This window comes from Panthera tigris, chromosome C1, assembly GCF_018350195.1.
Source record: "Panthera tigris isolate Pti1 chromosome C1, P.tigris_Pti1_mat1.1, whole genome shotgun sequence".
Classification (NCBI taxonomy): domain Eukaryota; kingdom Metazoa; phylum Chordata; class Mammalia; order Carnivora; family Felidae; genus Panthera; species Panthera tigris.
Genome location: NC_056667.1, coordinates 77,644,453 through 77,662,152, shown reverse-complemented (window position 1 = coordinate 77,662,152; position 17,700 = coordinate 77,644,453). Strand labels below are relative to the sequence as shown.

The following is a 17,700-nucleotide window of genomic DNA, read 5'->3' as shown; positions in this document are numbered from 1 at the left end:
TGTTGTAAATGTTTAAACATTTCCCAAGCGGCAAACCCCAGGAATATTGATAAACATTTTGCTAAAAATTAAATTGGATTTCTTTAAATTTATAAAATACTGTACTGATTTTTAATAAAGATTGAATGAATTAGTTACCTGAACTTTTTAACCTTAGTACATAGTTTTCTAACAACAAAACAAGTTCAGTGGATCCTCAGTTTTAGTATCCTGAAAAACTTTAACATTCTTACTCTAGAATTATAATATTAATAGGGTTAATAGAAATAACTTGCATAGCAGAAAGCAAAGTTCAGATGTTGTGATTAAAACAACAAAGAAACAACTTTTATATTTACTTTCTGATTTTAAGTGTAAAATCCTTAATAACTAAGCTAAAAATATAACCACTTCTCCACAATGAAAATGTGTACGATGGTAACATTCTTAGGAAACTACAACTACTCTCTATACATCCCAAAAAGTAGAAAGAAATTATTGGAATATATGAACAAATGTATATGTAATGATTTAAATTACCTTTCCTCTTCTCGAACCCATACTGGAGTTTTAGGAATTTGTGCTTCAAAAAACTTAGATGCTTTGTAACAAAAATTGCTGCAAAAACACTGAAAAACATTTTAAAATCAGAAAATTACTTTTTCTTACTGTGAAACACAACTAACTTATGTACAGAAGAGAGTATAAAACATAAACATGTAGTTCAAAGAAAATAATGAAAACCCATGAATCTACCAACCAAGGTAAGAATAAGGTATAGTACCTTCGAAGCTCTATTATGTGTCCATCCTGGATAGCATCACTTTCGACATTCCCCAGAGGTAACCACTATCATATTCTGTGTTCCTTATTCCCTTGCTTTCCTTTAGTTTTGCTATCTATAAAAACATCCCTACAAAAGATACCATTTAGTTTTATCCAATTTTAAACTTTGTCTGAATGTAATCATATTGTTATGTTCTCTGAGTTTTTTGTTCCAAGTTATAGTTTTCAGATTTTTGTAGTTGTGGCTTATATATACATTACATTCAATTGTGTAAGTATATTACCATTTATTTATTATGAATAATTGAGTTGTTTCTAACTTTTCTGCTATCTCTACAATGTGACTATAAGCACTTTAAGAATTTTTAAAATTAAAAAAAATTGTGGTCAAATACACCAAAATTTACCACCTAAATTGTTTTTAAGTGTTACAGTTCAGCGGCATTAAACACCTTCTCACCGTAGTACAACCATTACCATGGCCCATCTCTAGAACTCTTTTTATCTTGCAAAACTGAAGCTGTACACCCATTAGACAATAACTCATTTCTGCCTCCTCTTATAATCACCATTCTACATTCATAACTATGTATCTGACTACTCTAGTTACCTCATGTAAGTGGGATCATTTAATATTTGTCCTTTTGTGCAGGCTTATTTCACTTAGCATCATGTCTTCAATGTTTATCCATGTTGTAGCATGTGTCAGTATTTCCTTCCTTAAAAAGGTTGAATGATAGTATATCATATATTTTGTTAACCCAACTAGGAAGAAATGGGCAAGAAATTCTTTAAAATATATACCAAGAATAGAAAAGCCTGGTCATAAAAAATGTGTGAACTTGACTTTACTAGATAATACCAAAGAAGTTCTCAAAAAAGTTGCACCAATTTTATTTAACCAGCAGTTAAAGAGTTTCTAATATTGTCAAATTTTTATAATTTTGCTAATTTGGGGACTGTAAATCAATGTTTTTATTTGCTTTTCCCCTGATTAATAAGGCTGAGCATCTTTTCATATTTCATTATCAAGTTCCTTCTATAAAATTTCTACAAGGTTTTCTGTCTTTTCCTGGTTATGAATCTTTAGTCAGTTATATGTGAGAAATACATTTCCTTCTAATTTATCTCATCTTTTCACTCTTTTGTGGAAACTTCCAATAAGCAAATGTTTTTAAATTTTAATGTAGAAAACATCAATTTTTCCTCTATGGTTTGTAATATTTCTATCTTATTTAAGAAATTCTCTGAGTTTATAAAGATACTTTCCCATATTCTCTTCAAAAAGATGTTTATCTTTTAAATTTAAGTCTGTAGCCTACCTAAAATTGATTTTTTTTATGTACACTGAAATAAGGATCAATTTCCATTTTTTTTCCATATGGATAACTACTTGTGTCAGTACTATTTCTTAAAAAAATTCATCCTTTCTCTACTGATCTACAATACTCCTGTTGTCACATATAAAGTGTCCTCATATGTGGTTAATCTGTTTCTGGCTCTCTATTCTATTCCATGACTTACTTGCCTGAATTTGTGCCGGTATACACTTTTAATTTTTAAATGTCCAAATATTAATTAAAGCATAAGCAGTTTTTTCTAACACCTTGAAGGCAATATTCACAAATAAACTTTTAACATGACGACCATCTAAAAGGCAAACTTCTAAACAATTATTTTTAGAATTCCATTTAGTGTATTAAAAATTAACTGCCACATTGAAAAAAGCCTTTAAGCTTACCTTTCTTTCAGTAATATCATAGACTTTATTGGTTTTGGTAGAAATCTTATACTTCTGTTTTGGTACCTAAAGAAAAGAAAGTACAGCTTAAGAAGAATTCAAGTAATAAACATAAACTTTCTTGTAAGATTAAATCATCTACAAATCTTTGGTTAATTCAGGTAATTAGTTCATGACCTCAGTTCCATTTCTTGTACTATCTACAAAGTACTTTGTTAAATATAAAAAATTAAAGCTTCTATTTTACTTTATTACACTTTATTTTTTTTATTTCAGAGAGAGAAAGCATGTGAACAGGGGAGCCTGATGAGGGGCTTAATCCCACAACCCACCCAACCAATTGAGCCACCCAAGTGCCCCTAAAGCTTCTATTTAAAAAAATTACTTACAATTCCTAGTTTTTTCTGACATAAAGGATAACCGCAGAGCTTGATAATAGAACGCTCATCCACGACATCGCTGTAGTGAGCAGGTGTGATGAACTTCCCCTATAATGAAATGAGAGGGGCGTTCCCCCACTAGATTATTAGAAAAGTTCATTTATCAGCTCTCTAAGCCTCACAGAGCTCATCTGAAAATTCAGGGATAATAACAGTCTATCTTATAAATATGATGTTTGAATAAGAGGAGAAAATAAAGGTAATAAACGTAGAAAAACATTTGACAAATAGTAAGCACTCAAAAATGTTAGCTATTATTAAAAAAACAAACAAAAATAGCCCAAAAAAACATCTGTCTCAGGAGACTATGAATCGTTGTAGGTAAGTACTTCATGAAGTAATTCTGAGGCAGGAAAAAGAATTGGTGCTATAGTCATTGCTATACCAAAGCAAAACACTGAAAAGTTTATTTTATTTAAAAAAAGATTAAAAAATAAACCATGGAAAATAAAATATAATTTACCTATTTTTGAAGCACAGTCTTAAAAAACAGTGTGTATCAAACGTGTCATTGTGATTCCTGACAAATTTTTGTGCAAAATTTTCCAGTTTCTGAAAAATGTGTATAGGAGACTGGTGAGATGGTACTTATAAGCTAACACCAAATACTTTCTTTGATATCTTCATGTTCAAATCTCAACTCGTTTCATAACTTTGAGATCACTTTTGAACAAGTTTTTCTGTTTTCCCAGGGACTGAACAACTTTTTATTGAGAGTGATATAAGGTATTTGTTTCAAATGAAGCATTTCTGGTTTGTCTTTGTTTTTAGTGGCATCCTGCATGCAGATTCTGATGTAGTTACATGTATCAATTTAAATACTGTCACATTAGAGGGGAGGAGTCAAGATGGCTGAGCAGGAGGGGGATCCTATGCTTACCACATCCCTGGAACACAGCTAGATAAATATCAAATCATTCTTAACACCCAGGAAATCGATCTTAGGACTGAGACAATAAGATGCACAGCTAGGGGGAGAAAAGAGGACATATTGTGGAAGGCAGGAAGGGCGAAGATGTGATTTGGGAGAGAAAATAATCAGTGGTGCTGTAGAAAGGAGAGGGCCCTAATTAGGAGAAAGGAGAGAAAGAGAGGGAATGAGCAGGATGCAGGGCATTGCACAAGGAAAACATTTTGCCAAAACCCCTGATGGGGAAAAAGAGAGGGGCTGATTATCCCAAGTTTTTACAAGCAGTGGAGCTCAAAGTCTGGTTTTAGAAGTCTGACCCATCACTGGGGTGGAGGCTGTAGGGCACAATGGTGCTCCTGTGGAGAAGGAGGGCAGAGGCCAGGGAGCAGAGAGCATGGTCTGAGGATGCCCTGGGTTGTACTGGCAGAGACAGTTTCCCTTCTTGGAGTGCATTTGGGAGAGGTAGCACTGCCTCTCCAGGGACAAGAGGGCTGGCAGGTACCACTGAGCTGTCCCATTCATTAGGATAGGAACAGAGACAGCTGTGGAGGGCAGCTAACCTGGACGGTGGCTTTTTGCTGTGTTTTACCATAAACTTCAAGCCTAGTGAATTTGTGCCACCGCCCTTCTGGGACAAACCGGCACCCGCCCCAGTGTTGTGAGACCCTTCCCCAGAGGATCAGAGCAGGTCCATGCCACACTGGGTGCATAAAATATGGAATTTTGAAACCTAGCCATCGCACCTGAGATAAACCATAGTAGCACTGCACCACCAGATGGGCAAATGAGTCGGACACAGACAGGGTGAAGGAAGAGATCTGAGGAATGCTTGGGACAAATGACGGGAGATTGTTTGCTCTTCTGTGAGCACTTCCTGAACAGTGGTGGGTACAAACTCCCCTCTCTGGGGACTAGAGAGCCAGCTGATGCCATTTAGCATGGATGGACTTCAGTGAGCAGTAAAGAGCCCACAGTAGAGGCTTGAGCTGCTTACACCAAGTCCTGTCCTCCCTGAGCTCTTCAGGTGCTTCTGAACTAGGGTCATTATGTCTGAGAGAGCAGCAGCAGGCCACCCTCCCAGAAGACCAGCACAACGGTCCTCCACACCCACCAAATCTACTAACCACAGAATGCTGCAAAGTGTCAGCTCTAGGGGAAACAGGATCTATACTCTTAATAAGCTGACCAAAACACAAATACTTAAAACTAATCACACAGTGGACAAGGTACAAACACTTCCCATTACAGACAAGGAGAAATTCTGCAGAGGACAGAAAGAGCACCCAAAACACAATGGCAGAGTGCACACAGCATATACCAGAAACACTTCCTGAAGTGCTAGGCCCTGGACAGTATATGACCTCTTCTTAATACACACACCTATTACTGTTAGAAGCAGGACACATAACAGGCTTTCCTAACACAGAGAAGACAGAGACCTAGACAAAATGCCAAGATGGAAAAATTCATCCCAGAAGAAAGAACAAGAAGAGGTCATGGCCAGGGATCTAATCAAAACAGATATAAGTAATATACCTGAACCAGAATTTAAAACAATAATCATAAGAATACTAGCTGGGCTTGAGGCAGCATAGAAGACACCAGGGAGTCCCTACCGCAGAGATAAAAGAGCTAAAAATTAGGCCGAAATAAGAAATGCTATAACTGAGATGCAAAACTGACTGGTATAATGAACACAAGGATGGAAGAATCAGAGGAACAAATAAGTGATATAGAAGATAAAATTATGGAAAATAATGAGGCTGAAAGGAAGAGGGAAAGGAAAATACTGGATCAGGAATGTAGACTTAGTGAATTCAGTGACCCCATAAAGCATAGTAACATTAGTATCACAGGAGTCCCAAAAGAAGAGAGGAGAAAAAGGAAAAGAAAGTTTATTTGACCAAATTACAGCTGAAAACTTCGCTAATCTGGGGAAGGAAACAGACATCCAGGACCAGGAGCTATAGAGAACTCCCATCGAAATCAACAAAAGCAGGCCAACACTAAGACTACTGTAGTAAAATTGGCAAAGTACAGACATAAGCAAAGAATCCTGAAAGCAAGGAAAAGAAATTCCTAACCTAAGAGGGAAGACAAATAAGGTTAGCAGCAGATCTCTCCACAGAACCTTGGCAGGCCAGAAGGGAGTGACATGATATATTCAACATGCTGAATGGGAAAAGAGCAGCCAAGAATACTTTATCCAGCAAGGCTGTCAACCAGAAAAGGAGAGATAAAGAGTTTCCTAGACACACAAAAACTAAAGGAGTTCATGACAACTAAACAAGCCTGCAAGATATATTAAATGGGACTTTTTTGAGTGGGAAAGAAATACGAAAAGCAACAAAGATTAGAAAGGAACAGAGAACATCACCAGAAATATAGCTTTACAAATAATACAATGGCACTAAATCAAATCTATCAATAATCTCTCTGAATATAAATGGACTAAATGTTCCAATCAAAAGACAGTATTAGAATGGATAAAAAACAAAACCTATCTATATGCTAGCTACAAGATACCCATTTTAGACTTAAAGACACTTGCAGGTTGAAAGTAAGGGGACGAAGAACCATTTATCATGACATGCTAATGGATGTCAAAAGAAAGCTGGAGTAGCCATACTTAGATAAACTAGATTTTAAACCAAAGACAGTAACAAGAGATGAAGAAAGGCACTGTATCATAATAAAAGGGTCTACCCAACAAGATCTAATAATTGTAAATAATTATGTCCCCAACTTAAAGCACCCAAATATATTAACCAAATAATAACAAACATAAAGAAACTCATTGGTAACAATACAATAAGAGTAGGGAACTTTAACCCCCCATTTACATCAATGGACAGATCATCTAAGTAGAAAATCAACAAGGAAACAATGGCTTTGAATGACACATTGGACCAGGTGGACTTAACAGACGCATTCACAACATTTCATCCTAAAGCAGCAGAATACACTTTCATTTGGGTGCACATAAAAAATCTTCAGAATATATCACATACTGGGTCACAAATCAGCTCTCAACAAGTAAAAAGAGTTCGAGATCACTCCATGCGTTATTTGCAGACCACAATGCTAGGAAACTTGAAAGTGACCAAAAGAAAAAAATTTGGAAGGACCACAAATACACAGAGGTTAAAGCACAACCTACTAAACAATAAATTGAATAACCAGGAATGAAAGAAAGAATAAAAAAATACATGGAAGCTCAGGGTGCCTGGGTGGCTCAGTCAGTTGAGCGTTCAATTCTTGACTTCAGCACAGGTCATGATCTCAGGGTTAGTGAGTTTGAGACCCACATCAGGCTCTGCGATGACAGCATGGACCCTGCTGTCTCCCTCTTTCTCTAACCCTCCCACATTTGCTATCTCTCTCTCAAAATAAATAAAAATAAACCTTAAAAAAACATGGAAGCAAATGAAAATGAAAACATAACAGTCTAATACCTTTGGGATGCAGCAAAAGCGGCCATAAGAGGAGTATATCGCCATGTAGGCCTACCTCAAGAAACAAGAAAAATCTCAAATACACAATCTAACCTTACACCTAAAGGAGCTAGAAGAGGAACAGCAAATAAAGCCAAAAGCCAGCAGAAGCGAAATAATAAAGATTGGGGCAGAAATAAATGATACAGAAACAAAACAAAACAAAAAAACCCAGTAGAGCAGATAAATGAAAGTAGGAAGATGGTTCTCTGAATGAACTAATAAAACTGATATACCCCTAGTCAGACTTATCAAAAAAAGAAAGGACCCAAATAAATCACAAATGAAAGAGAAGAGATCACAACCAACATCATAGAAACACAAATAATCATAAGAGATTATGAAAAATTATTTGCGAACAAATTGGGCAGCCTGGAAGAAATGGACAAATTCCTAAAACACAAAAACTACCAAAACTGAAATAAGAAGAAACAAAATTGAACAGGCTCACAGCCAGCAAAAAAAAAAAAAAGCAATCAATAATGAAAAATCTCCCACACACAGAAGTCCAGGGCCAGATGGCTTCCTAGGGGAATTCTACCAGACATTTAAAGACGAGTTAATGCCTATTCTTCTCAAATTGTTCCAAAATAATTTGGAACAGAAATGGAAGGAAATGTTAGGAAATGGAAGGAAAACTTCCAAAATCATTCTACGAGGCCAGCAATACCTTGATTCCAAAACCAGACAAAGACCCCACTAAAAAGGAGAATTACAGGCCAACAGCCCTGATGAACATGGATGCAAAAATTCCCAACAAGACACTATGAAATCGAATTCAACATAACGTTAAAAGAATTATTTACCACAATTAAGTGGGATTTATTCCTGTGCTGCAGGGTGGTTCAAAAGGCACACAGCTAATATTCCTCAATGGGTAAAAACAGAGCTTTTCCTCTATGGTCAGGAAAAAGGATGTCCACTCTCAATGCTATTATTTAATATAATACTAGAAGTCCTAGCCTCAGTAATCAGACAACAAAAAGAAATAAAAGGCATCACAAGCAGTAAAGAAGTCAAAATTTCATTATTTGCAGATGACCTGATACTCTATGTAGAAAACCTAAGACTCCACCAAAAAAAAGCAAGAACTGATACATGAATTCAGGAAACTCACGGGATATAAAATCAATGTACAGAAATGTTGCATTTCTTTTTATTTTTTTTAATGTTTGTTTATTTTTGAGAGAGTATGAGTGGGGGAGGGCCAGAGAGAGAGGGGTTCAGAGGATCTGAAGCCAGCTCTACACTGACAGTAGTGAGCCCGATGCAGAGCTCAAACTCACAAACTGTGAGATCAGGACCTGAGCCAAGGTCAGAGGCTCAACTGACTGAGCCACCTAGGTGTCCCCCAAAATTGACTGCATTTCTACACACCAAAAATGAAGCAGTAGAAAGAGGAATTAAGGAATCGATCCCACTTACAAATGCACAAAATATCATAAGATACCTAGAAATAAGCCTAACCAAAGAGGTAAAAGATTTATACTCTAAAAACTATAGAAAACTTATGAATGAAATTGAAGAGGACAAAAAGAAATGGAAAAAGATTCCATGCTCATGGATTGGAAGCACAAATATTGTTAAAATGTTTATACTACTCAAAGCAATCTACACATTTAATGCAATCCCTATCAAAATACCACCAAGATTTTTTAGAGTTCGAACAATCCTAAAATTTGCATGGAACCACAAAAGACCCCAAACAGCTAAAGCAATCTTGAAAACAAAAAGCAAAGCTGGAGGCATCACAATTCCAGACTTTAAGCCATATTACAAAGCTACAGTCATCAAGACAGTATGGTACTGGCACAAAAACAGACATATAGATCAAAGGAACAGAACAGAAAACCAGAAATGGACCCATAACTATATGGTCAACTAATCTTTGCAACTAATCCAATGGAAAAAGGACAGTCTCTTTGACAAATGGTGTTGGGAAAATTGGACAGCAACATTCAGAAGAATGAAACTCAACCACTTCCTTATACCACACACACAAATAAACTCAAAATGGATGAAACACCTAAAATGTGAGACAGGAAACCATCAAAATCCTAGAGGAGAACACAGACAGCAACCTTTTTGACCTCGGCTGTAGCCACTTCTTACTAGACACATCTCCAGAGGCAAGAGAAACAAAAGGAAACATGAACTAGTGGGACTTTATCCAGATAAAAAAGCTTCTGTAAAGCGAAGGAAACAAAACTAAAAGGCAGCCTGCAGAATGGGAGAAGATATCTGCAAATGACCTATTTGATAAATAGTAATCAAAATCTATAAAGAGCTTCTCAAACTCAACACCCAAAAAACAAATCATCTAGCGAAGAAATGGGTAGAAGACATGAACAGACATTTTTCCAAAGAAGACATCCAAATGGCTAACAGACACATGCAAAGATGCACAACATCACTCATCATTAGCGAAATACAAATCAAAACTACGATGAGATACCACCTCATACCTGTCGGAATGGTTTAAATTAATAAGCCAAGAATCAACAGATGTTGGTGAGGATGAAGAGAAAGGGAAACCCTCTTGTACTGTTGGTGGGAACATAAACTGGTACAGCCACTCTGGAAAACAATATGGAGGTTCCTCGAAAAAGGTAAAAACAGAAGTACTATGATCCAGCAATTGCACTACTAGGTATTTACCCAAAGGAAACAAAAATACTGCACAAAAAAACAAAATACCTGCATCGTGCACACCAAAGAACGCAGCTATGAGACGATGCTCAGCTTTGGGAAACGGGGGTCTCAACATTGCTGCTTCGACTGCTGTACAGCCTACCAACCAAGAGTCAGGGTGCACTGGCTGGAAGGCTGCGGAGCTTCTCCATGCAGGACCTGCACTCCATCCCTGATGCCCCTGCCCCCTGCCTACCAGCATCCTCTCTACCTGGAGGACCAGGTACCTCACCTCAGGCCGCCCATCAGTTATAGAGCAGGGGGCCTGCAGGACAGTGACACTGAGGATGAGTGTTGGTCAGGTACAGAGGCAGTCTCTCAGCCACCTGCCTGACCCCGAGAGAAGCCTCTGAGCTGCAGCCAGAACCTGCGTGTGGTCAAGAGGAAGCCACCCGTGTGGGAGGGCACTTCGCACTCACTGAAGATTCAGAAAAGGAAAAAGACCATTTCCTCAGACATGAACAGCGAGGGTCTTCAGAGCCTGGCTCAGTCTTACCTCTTGCCTTGTGGAGCACGGGGGGCTGTTTGGAGGGGACCTCTGGCTGCATGTCTGACCTGCCTGCACCAGCTGCTCAGGCTCTGCCTCCTTGGCTCCTGCTGCTGGCTAAGGGCTGGGTGCTGCCCGGGCCATGCACAGGACTATACCTGTAATGTACCAAAGCGATCTGGGCCCAGGATTCTATTTATTATCTTTCTCATCCTTCTACCTTCCCAGTGTGTGGGGCCAGAGCCCTTCCCAACTGCAACTGAAATCAAAAGTCCCCCCAGCTGTGTTCATTCCTTCCTGTCCTTCAAAGTACTTGATAGCCTCTTCCACGGCCTTTGAGTGTGTGTGTGTGTGTGTGTCTCCCCTGGTTGTATGTTTTGTGTTGGTGAATGAGGTCAGGTTTATGCAAGTTTTGGTAAATAAATACATAAAAGTGAAAAAAAAAAAGCACAAGTACCCCAATGTTTATAGCAGCATTATCAACAATAGCCAAATTATGGAAAAAGTCCAAATGACCACCAACTGATAAATGGGTAAAAAAGATGTGGTGTGTGTGTATGTATATACACATACATACATATATACATAAGTATATATACACATATATGTGTATACATGTACAAAAGAATATTACTCAGCCATCAAAGAGAATTGTATCTTGACATTTGCAACGAAGCAGACAGAGCTAGAGTGTGTTATGTTAAGTGAAATGTCAGAAGAGAAAGACAAATACCATGATTTAACTCACACGTAAAATTTAAGAAACAAAACAAATGAACATAGGGGAAGGGAATAAAAAAAAGAGAAGGAGGCAAACCATAGGAGACTCTTAACTACAGAGAACAAACAGTGTCAATGGAGGGAAGGTGGGAAGGGGATGGGCTAAATGGGTAATGGATATTAAGGAGGGCACTTGTTATAATCAGCACTGGGTTTATATATAAGTGATGAATCACTAAATTCTACTCCTGAAATCGATATTACATATTAACTAAATAGAATTTAAATAACAACTTGAAACAAACCAAAAGCAACAATAAAAAACAAAGACTATAGTAAAGCACCAGAATTTAAAAAGTATATATATCTTCATATTTATATTCCTCTTATTTAGAAAAATCTCTGAGCCACATTAATAATTATTTTTGCAATGGGAGTTCAGAGTTTTAATTTTCTTTTTAATTTTTCTAAGGATTATGAGGATATAAGAGAAATTTCCATTCAAAATTTTAGTGCAAGAAAGTTGTTAAAGAAAAAACTTTTAATGCAGACTGCAATCCTGTTATACGTTAAATCATAAATGATCTATATTCCAAGTTTTTAAAATATCAAACCTAATAGAATTACATTAACAAAAATAACAACCTTCTGTTACTAACATAGGAAACACACAGAATATGGAAAATAACGTTGGGATGATTAGTGCAAAGTGATAAAAATCAAGTGAGATTAGCAGACTTGTTTAAAGAACTACTATTAAGGGGTAAAATATGCATGTTGTTTTTCATTAGTGCATTTTAAATTCATTATACAACAAGGAATGCATAATAGTTGATTATTTTAAAGTGTATGAGTTATATAGCACGCTACCTGCATCTAGTGACTGAGAGGAGAGTCAAAGATTTTGACAATACAAGGAAGCTTGATATTGCACAGATTTAAAGATCGAAAACTACAAAAGTAATAATTTCCCAATTTAACACATACACACTCCCTTAGGAATTCTTCTGTAATATCCTCTTCTAAAAGCTGTTCAACAATATGTAGAGCTTTTCTCTCAAATTCAATCTTCTTTCTCACAGCTGCTTCTAGTTCTGCTTTCCTAAAATTAAATAAAATTAAACTTAAACTTAAGTTATTCTACTTACAAGTTTTATCACAGCCAATTTTGTTTTATAATACAGCACAAACATAATGTGCTATTTTGCTACTTAAATTTATATTTTTTAACGCTGCTACCTGTGATGAATATGTCTCAAAATATTAACACACAGAAGTCTGCCACAGTAACAGGACTATTTGATTTCCAAGCATCAAAGCACAAGGAAGAAAATAGGTGATATCTTTTTGCCAGTTAGCGTTTATATTGTCTCAATCATTCCTGTGGGTATCTAAGAAGACAGGCTTTTCCTCTGAAATCCTTAGAAATCAGGAGAGATATGAGAGGAAACCGACAACTTCAGCTGTTCTTACAAGTAAAAACGTGTGTCAAGTCTCAAAAGTTAACTGATAGCTCAGTTTGACAAGATAGAGTCCTATCTGCAAAGAAGTGTTTACTTATTTTGCTGTAAAATCTTATTAAATAACTATATTGACGTGACTGTGTAGTTGAGGAACACAATCTTCCCAAGAGAGCTGCTCCTTGTCTTGGCACCAGTGGAACTGTCAGCCTTTGCTGGCCCCTACACATCATGGAACATAAAAGCAGAGACCATTTGATCAAACAACGGCTCTAGGACAGTGGTTCTCAACTCTACTTGCACATGAGGATCATCTGAGAAGATTTCTTTAAAAGATGTCTATGCCTGTGTTCCACTGCAGGTTAATTCAATCAGAATCTCTGAGGATGGGGCCTAGTTATCGGTGTTTTCTTACAAGTGCTCCAGGGGTGCCTGGGTGGCTCAGTCGGTTAAGCGTCCGACTTCAGCTCAGGTCACGATCTCACGGTCCGTGAGTTCGAGCCCTGTGTCGGGCTCTGGGCTGATGGCTCAGAGCCTGGAGCCTGCTTCTGATTCTGTGTCTCCCTCTCTCTCTCTGCCTCTCCCCTGTTCATGCTCTGTCTCTCTCTGTCTCAAAAATAAATAAACGTTAAAAAAAAAAATTAAAAAAAAAAAAAGTGCTCCAGATAATCCTAATGTGCAAAAGGGTTGAGAATCCTTCCATAGGAACAGAGATACCCAACCATCTTGGTAACTTATTTGCTCCTTTCCTGTACTGTTTTCTCCTTTCCTACCAGAACTACCTTTGCTGGTCTCCTGGGCCTTGATCTAGAATGTATTCATTTTTTCTCCCTATTTTCAGTGACCCCCAAGACTTTAATTTTTTTTTTTTCAACGTTTTTTATTTATTTTTGGGACAGAGAGAGACAGAGCATGAACGGGGGAGGGGCAGAGAGAGAGGGAGACACAGAATCGGAAACAGGCTCCAGGCTCCGAGCCATCAGCCCAGAGCCTGACACGGGGCTCGAACTCACGGACCGCGAGATGGTGACCTGGCTGAAGTCGGACGCTTAACCGACTGCGCCACCCAGGCGCCCCCAAGACTTTAGACTCTAATTCCTTGCCTGGAGCAAAAATATTCTACAAAAACAATAACATTCCACAAAAAAGGAAGATGACACAGGATCAACTATTTCTTTTGCCAAATAAGGGCATTAAAATAAGAAGAAATTTACAACAGGGGCACCTGGGATGTTAAGCAGTTAAGCGACCAACTTTGGCTCAGCCCTGCGTCCGGCTCTGTGCTGACAGCTCGGAGCCTGGAGCCTGGAGCCTGCTTGGGATTCTGTGTCTCCTCCCTCTCTCTCTGCCTCTCCCCCCTTCGTGCTCTGTCTAAAATGAATAAATGTTAAAAAAACTTTTTTCTTGTAAAGAAATTTGCAACTAAGAACTGTTCTCCCACCATTTCATAAAGACCATTCTTACATCCAAAAAGTATAAAAGACATGAATATAGACTAAAAGAAAGTTTTCTATATTAAATGTATTTAGCTTTACGAAAAGCATTTTATTTTTCTCATATTGTTGCCTACCAGTAAGAGCAATGCATTGTACTAGGATCAGTTTACAACCTACACTGAGGAATTGCTGACTCAAGCTGTTAATTATCTAAACCTTCAGTAACAGCCACACTCACTTTTTAAAAAATATTTATTTTTGAGAGAGACAGAGCATGAGTAGGGGAGGGGCAGAGAGTTTTTTCCCTTACAGCACTTATCACAACTTGTAATTATGCATTCAGTTGTGATAATTTAATTGGTATTTCTCTGTTCCACTAGAAAGGAACTGTGTCTATTCTGCTCAAAACCATATCCTCAGGGCCTAACACAGGTCTGGCATATCTCATACTCGGTAAATAATTTTGAAAGAATGAGTAAATGAAAGCCAATACTTGATAAAAAAGATCCATCACAGACATAAATATTCTAATCATCTTCATAGACTACTCCTGTTCTAAAAACTTTTTTGTGACAGGAGATAAATCTAGCCTTTTCAGGAAATGCCAAGACACAGAATAAGACTTTTTGCTGAAGATATGGACATGATGTAAACAAGAATAGAAAAGGTTTCTTGGAAGTCTTTAGCATATAAAGAAATAAAAAGAAAGTGTATCTGAAGAGGTATAAAAGGAGTACCTGGTTAATTTAGGAATGCTTATTCCCTTACAAATCTTTCTGCAGATACTGACACCTACACTAGCAGTGTCTTGATTTGGTTTTCTTAAAGCCTGGAGTAGAGCGATACAAAGAGTCTATGGGAGAATTTATAGTTATTCTCAGATCTTCCCCTTCTCTCTCATAATAATTTTCTCTATGGTATCAGCCTTTATTGTTTTTAAAAATAGTTCAATATGAGATCAACAGATAAGAGAATGCAGTTGTCCAAGTAGTTCTCATACCTTTTAGAAATATCTTCTTGTTTTAAGGCATTTGTCTGTTTAGCACCTATAATTAAAAAAAACAAAAACAAAAACAAAAACAGTAGGTCATGTCTACTCAAACACACTAGTTTACAGGGCAGATTCTTGCTCAAATAAACCGCAGACAACCTTTTCTTCTTTTCCCACACATTACTTTCTAATCCTGTGTGTAAAACAAATGAAATGGGCAGGGAATCCAGTTTACTTCCGTTAATTATTTCCCAATTTTTTTTGGAGTGTATCTCTTTTGGGATTGAATTTTCTTATGTATCACAGTGACACGGTTACGGGCTCCTGAAAATCTGAGATATGGGTACTTTTAGAGGCAACCTCTCTCCATCCCCCGAATGTTCGCTCGCAGGAAAAGACCGTGGGGTCTGACACCTCAGAGGATCATCCAAGGACCTAAGCAGCAGTACATCTCGAAGGTGGGCTGGCGCGAGCGAGATTCAAAGCCAGCTGCACAAGGCCTGCCTACGTTGCCCTGGTCACTTACCCATTCTGGCGACCTGGCTCTAGGCTCCAGCACCTCTACTCCCTCTCCTTCAGAGACAGCCCATTCTGGGTAAAATTCTTGGGACACTAGTGTAAAGAGGTGGGGGTCTGGCCGGAGGTCTTTTGTAGAAGACTCGAGGACAGCGAAGGGACGCTCTCGGCCTTCTCTGCCCTGAAGACCTCCTTCCCTGGAGCAGCCTTTGGGGTGTGCCCCGCGGGTTTTAGTCTGGAACCCTGTAGGCGTTCAACTCCCAGGGTCCAATCGTGGGATAAGGCCCTTCTTCCTACCTGTGGCGTTTCGAGAAGCGCGGGGAGTCCGGGCCTTGAGGCGGGCGGAGCGCGGCCCAGCCGAGTCAGCCATGGGTAGCGTCGTCAGAGGGTCACACCGGGAGCTGGCGTCTCCCGAAGCTCCGCCTCCCCTCGCGTAGCGCTGGGCGGGGCCGGCCGGGGCGGGGCGGGGCCGGCAGAGAGGCCTGGGCGGCCGGAGGAAGTGAAGGAGGGTGATGAGAGTGGCCAGAGGCCCAGCCGGTAAGTGGACGCACCTGGAAGTCTGGGACGGCCCGGGCTCGCGGCGAGCTGTGAGCGGCGGAGGACCCGGCTCCACGGCCCGCAAGGCCCCGCGAGGTCCTGGGGCCCGAACGCCTAGGCGTGGAGGAATCGGGAGAAATGGCTTCCCTTGGATGCCGCCCGCACGCGCGCTGGGGCTTTATCTGCCCTGGATCGCGCGGCCGTGAAGCCCCGCTGACCCGTGCCCCCATTGCGGGCCTGTCCTTCTCTCCGGGAGGAACGATGGCCTGGGAGAACGGAACGGTGCTCTCCTGAGAGCTGCAGGTTGCCTCGCCTTCGTGCGGTGTACTGATTACATTAACTGGATTATTTGGGGGACTGCATCTCTTAGAGAAACTTCCTGGTCACACTCGGATCAGGGGGCATCTGAACTTTCACCCACTCTGGGTGAGTTGTGTTGACTACAAGTTTTGTGAAGTGGGACATTAAACAATTTTTTGTTTAATTCCCTAAGGATTAGAACTGACTTCAGGAACACCTTCTGGAAATTTTTTCAGAAAAGAAATACTGTGCCTTTTTAAGCCATTTACGTAGTCCAAATTTGCGCTCCTGTTGGGTGGGCGTACCCTAGAGAAAAAATTTTTTTTCAAGTGTATCTTTCAAAACTGTGCTCTTAATAGATGCAGCAGTTTTACCCCCTTAGGCTAAGATCCTTTCAATAAAAACATTTCAGCTTTAAAACTTGACATTTTCCTTATTGTATTTACTAGAAATTCACCAGAATGAAATACAACTTATTAACGCTTTAATATCACTGATAACTTTTATATTTCAGCATCAAAAGTAGGAAAAATAAAGAGGAATGGCTGTGGAAGAACTTCAATCCATAATAAAGAGATGTGTAAGTATTGTGTGTGTGTGTGTGTGTGTGTGTGTGTGTGTGTGTGTGTGTGTAAAGTTAAATACCTTTTAAAATGTGGGCAAGACACAGATTATTTTTAGTTACATTTAGGGTCATTCAAATCGCTTATCTTCTTTAATCCTTGCTTTGTTTGACCTGTGAATAAATAGCAGGAGGGCCAGAAGGCAGATTAGATTATTCTCCAAGTGACCTACTTGTCTAAGTAACCTTTTAAATTTTTAATACTGATCTTTATTGTAGAATTATTTGGCAGAGTGGATTTCAAGATCATTCATTATGGTACTCATTAGTCTTGTCCTAATTTTCATACATATGCTTGTGTGCAACTTACCTAGAACTTAAACAGATTTTCTCTTTTTCTCCAGAGAGGATAAAGCAAGGAGTTACTGAATTTTTATTCACCTAAACATGTTTGTTTTGTCTTCATTTTGTTTTTGTCAGCAAATCCTAGAAGAACAAGACTTTAAAGAAGAAGATTTTGGTCTATTTCAGTTAGCAGGCCAAAGATGCATAGATGAAGGGCATATAGAGCAGCTAGTAGAAATTATTCAAAATGAAAAGAATAAGGTAAGTACAATCTTTATGAGTACTTTTTAGTATTTATTAGAATG

At 38.8% G+C, this 17,700-nt stretch overlaps 2 protein-coding genes and 1 pseudogene across 3 annotated transcripts in view; 2 read left to right on the top strand and 1 right to left on the bottom strand.

Annotated features, from left to right (window-relative positions):
* The window catches only part of RPAP2 (RNA polymerase II associated protein 2), a 99,572-nt gene extending 83,307 nt beyond the window's left edge, over nucleotides 1-16,265 (bottom strand). Inside the window, exons 1-6 of one of the 2 annotated variants that reach the window (XM_042997876.1) lie at nucleotides 15,949-16,265; nucleotides 15,145-15,190; nucleotides 12,236-12,350; nucleotides 2,896-2,994; nucleotides 2,507-2,572; nucleotides 520-608 (exon numbers count right to left, since the gene is read on the bottom strand). In XM_042997876.1, coding sequence (XP_042853810.1) covers nucleotides 520-608; nucleotides 2,507-2,572; nucleotides 2,896-2,994; nucleotides 12,236-12,350; nucleotides 15,145-15,190; nucleotides 15,949-16,021 — 488 coding nt within the window. In that variant the 5' untranslated portion in view covers nucleotides 16,022-16,265. The remainder of the gene's footprint in view (nucleotides 1-519; nucleotides 609-2,506; nucleotides 2,573-2,895; nucleotides 2,995-12,235; nucleotides 12,351-15,144; nucleotides 15,191-15,948) is intronic. The other variant, XM_007073425.2, reaches the window with a different exon arrangement.
* LOC107179339 lies at nucleotides 10,037-10,867 on the top strand (annotated as a pseudogene).
* The window catches only part of GLMN (glomulin, FKBP associated protein), a 34,899-nt gene continuing 33,303 nt past the window's right edge, over nucleotides 16,105-17,700 (top strand). The window contains exons 1-3 of the mRNA XM_042997877.1: nucleotides 16,105-16,188; nucleotides 17,003-17,068; nucleotides 17,531-17,656. Coding sequence (XP_042853811.1) covers nucleotides 17,030-17,068; nucleotides 17,531-17,656 — 165 coding nt within the window. The 5' untranslated portion in view covers nucleotides 16,105-16,188; nucleotides 17,003-17,029. The remainder of the gene's footprint in view (nucleotides 16,189-17,002; nucleotides 17,069-17,530; nucleotides 17,657-17,700) is intronic.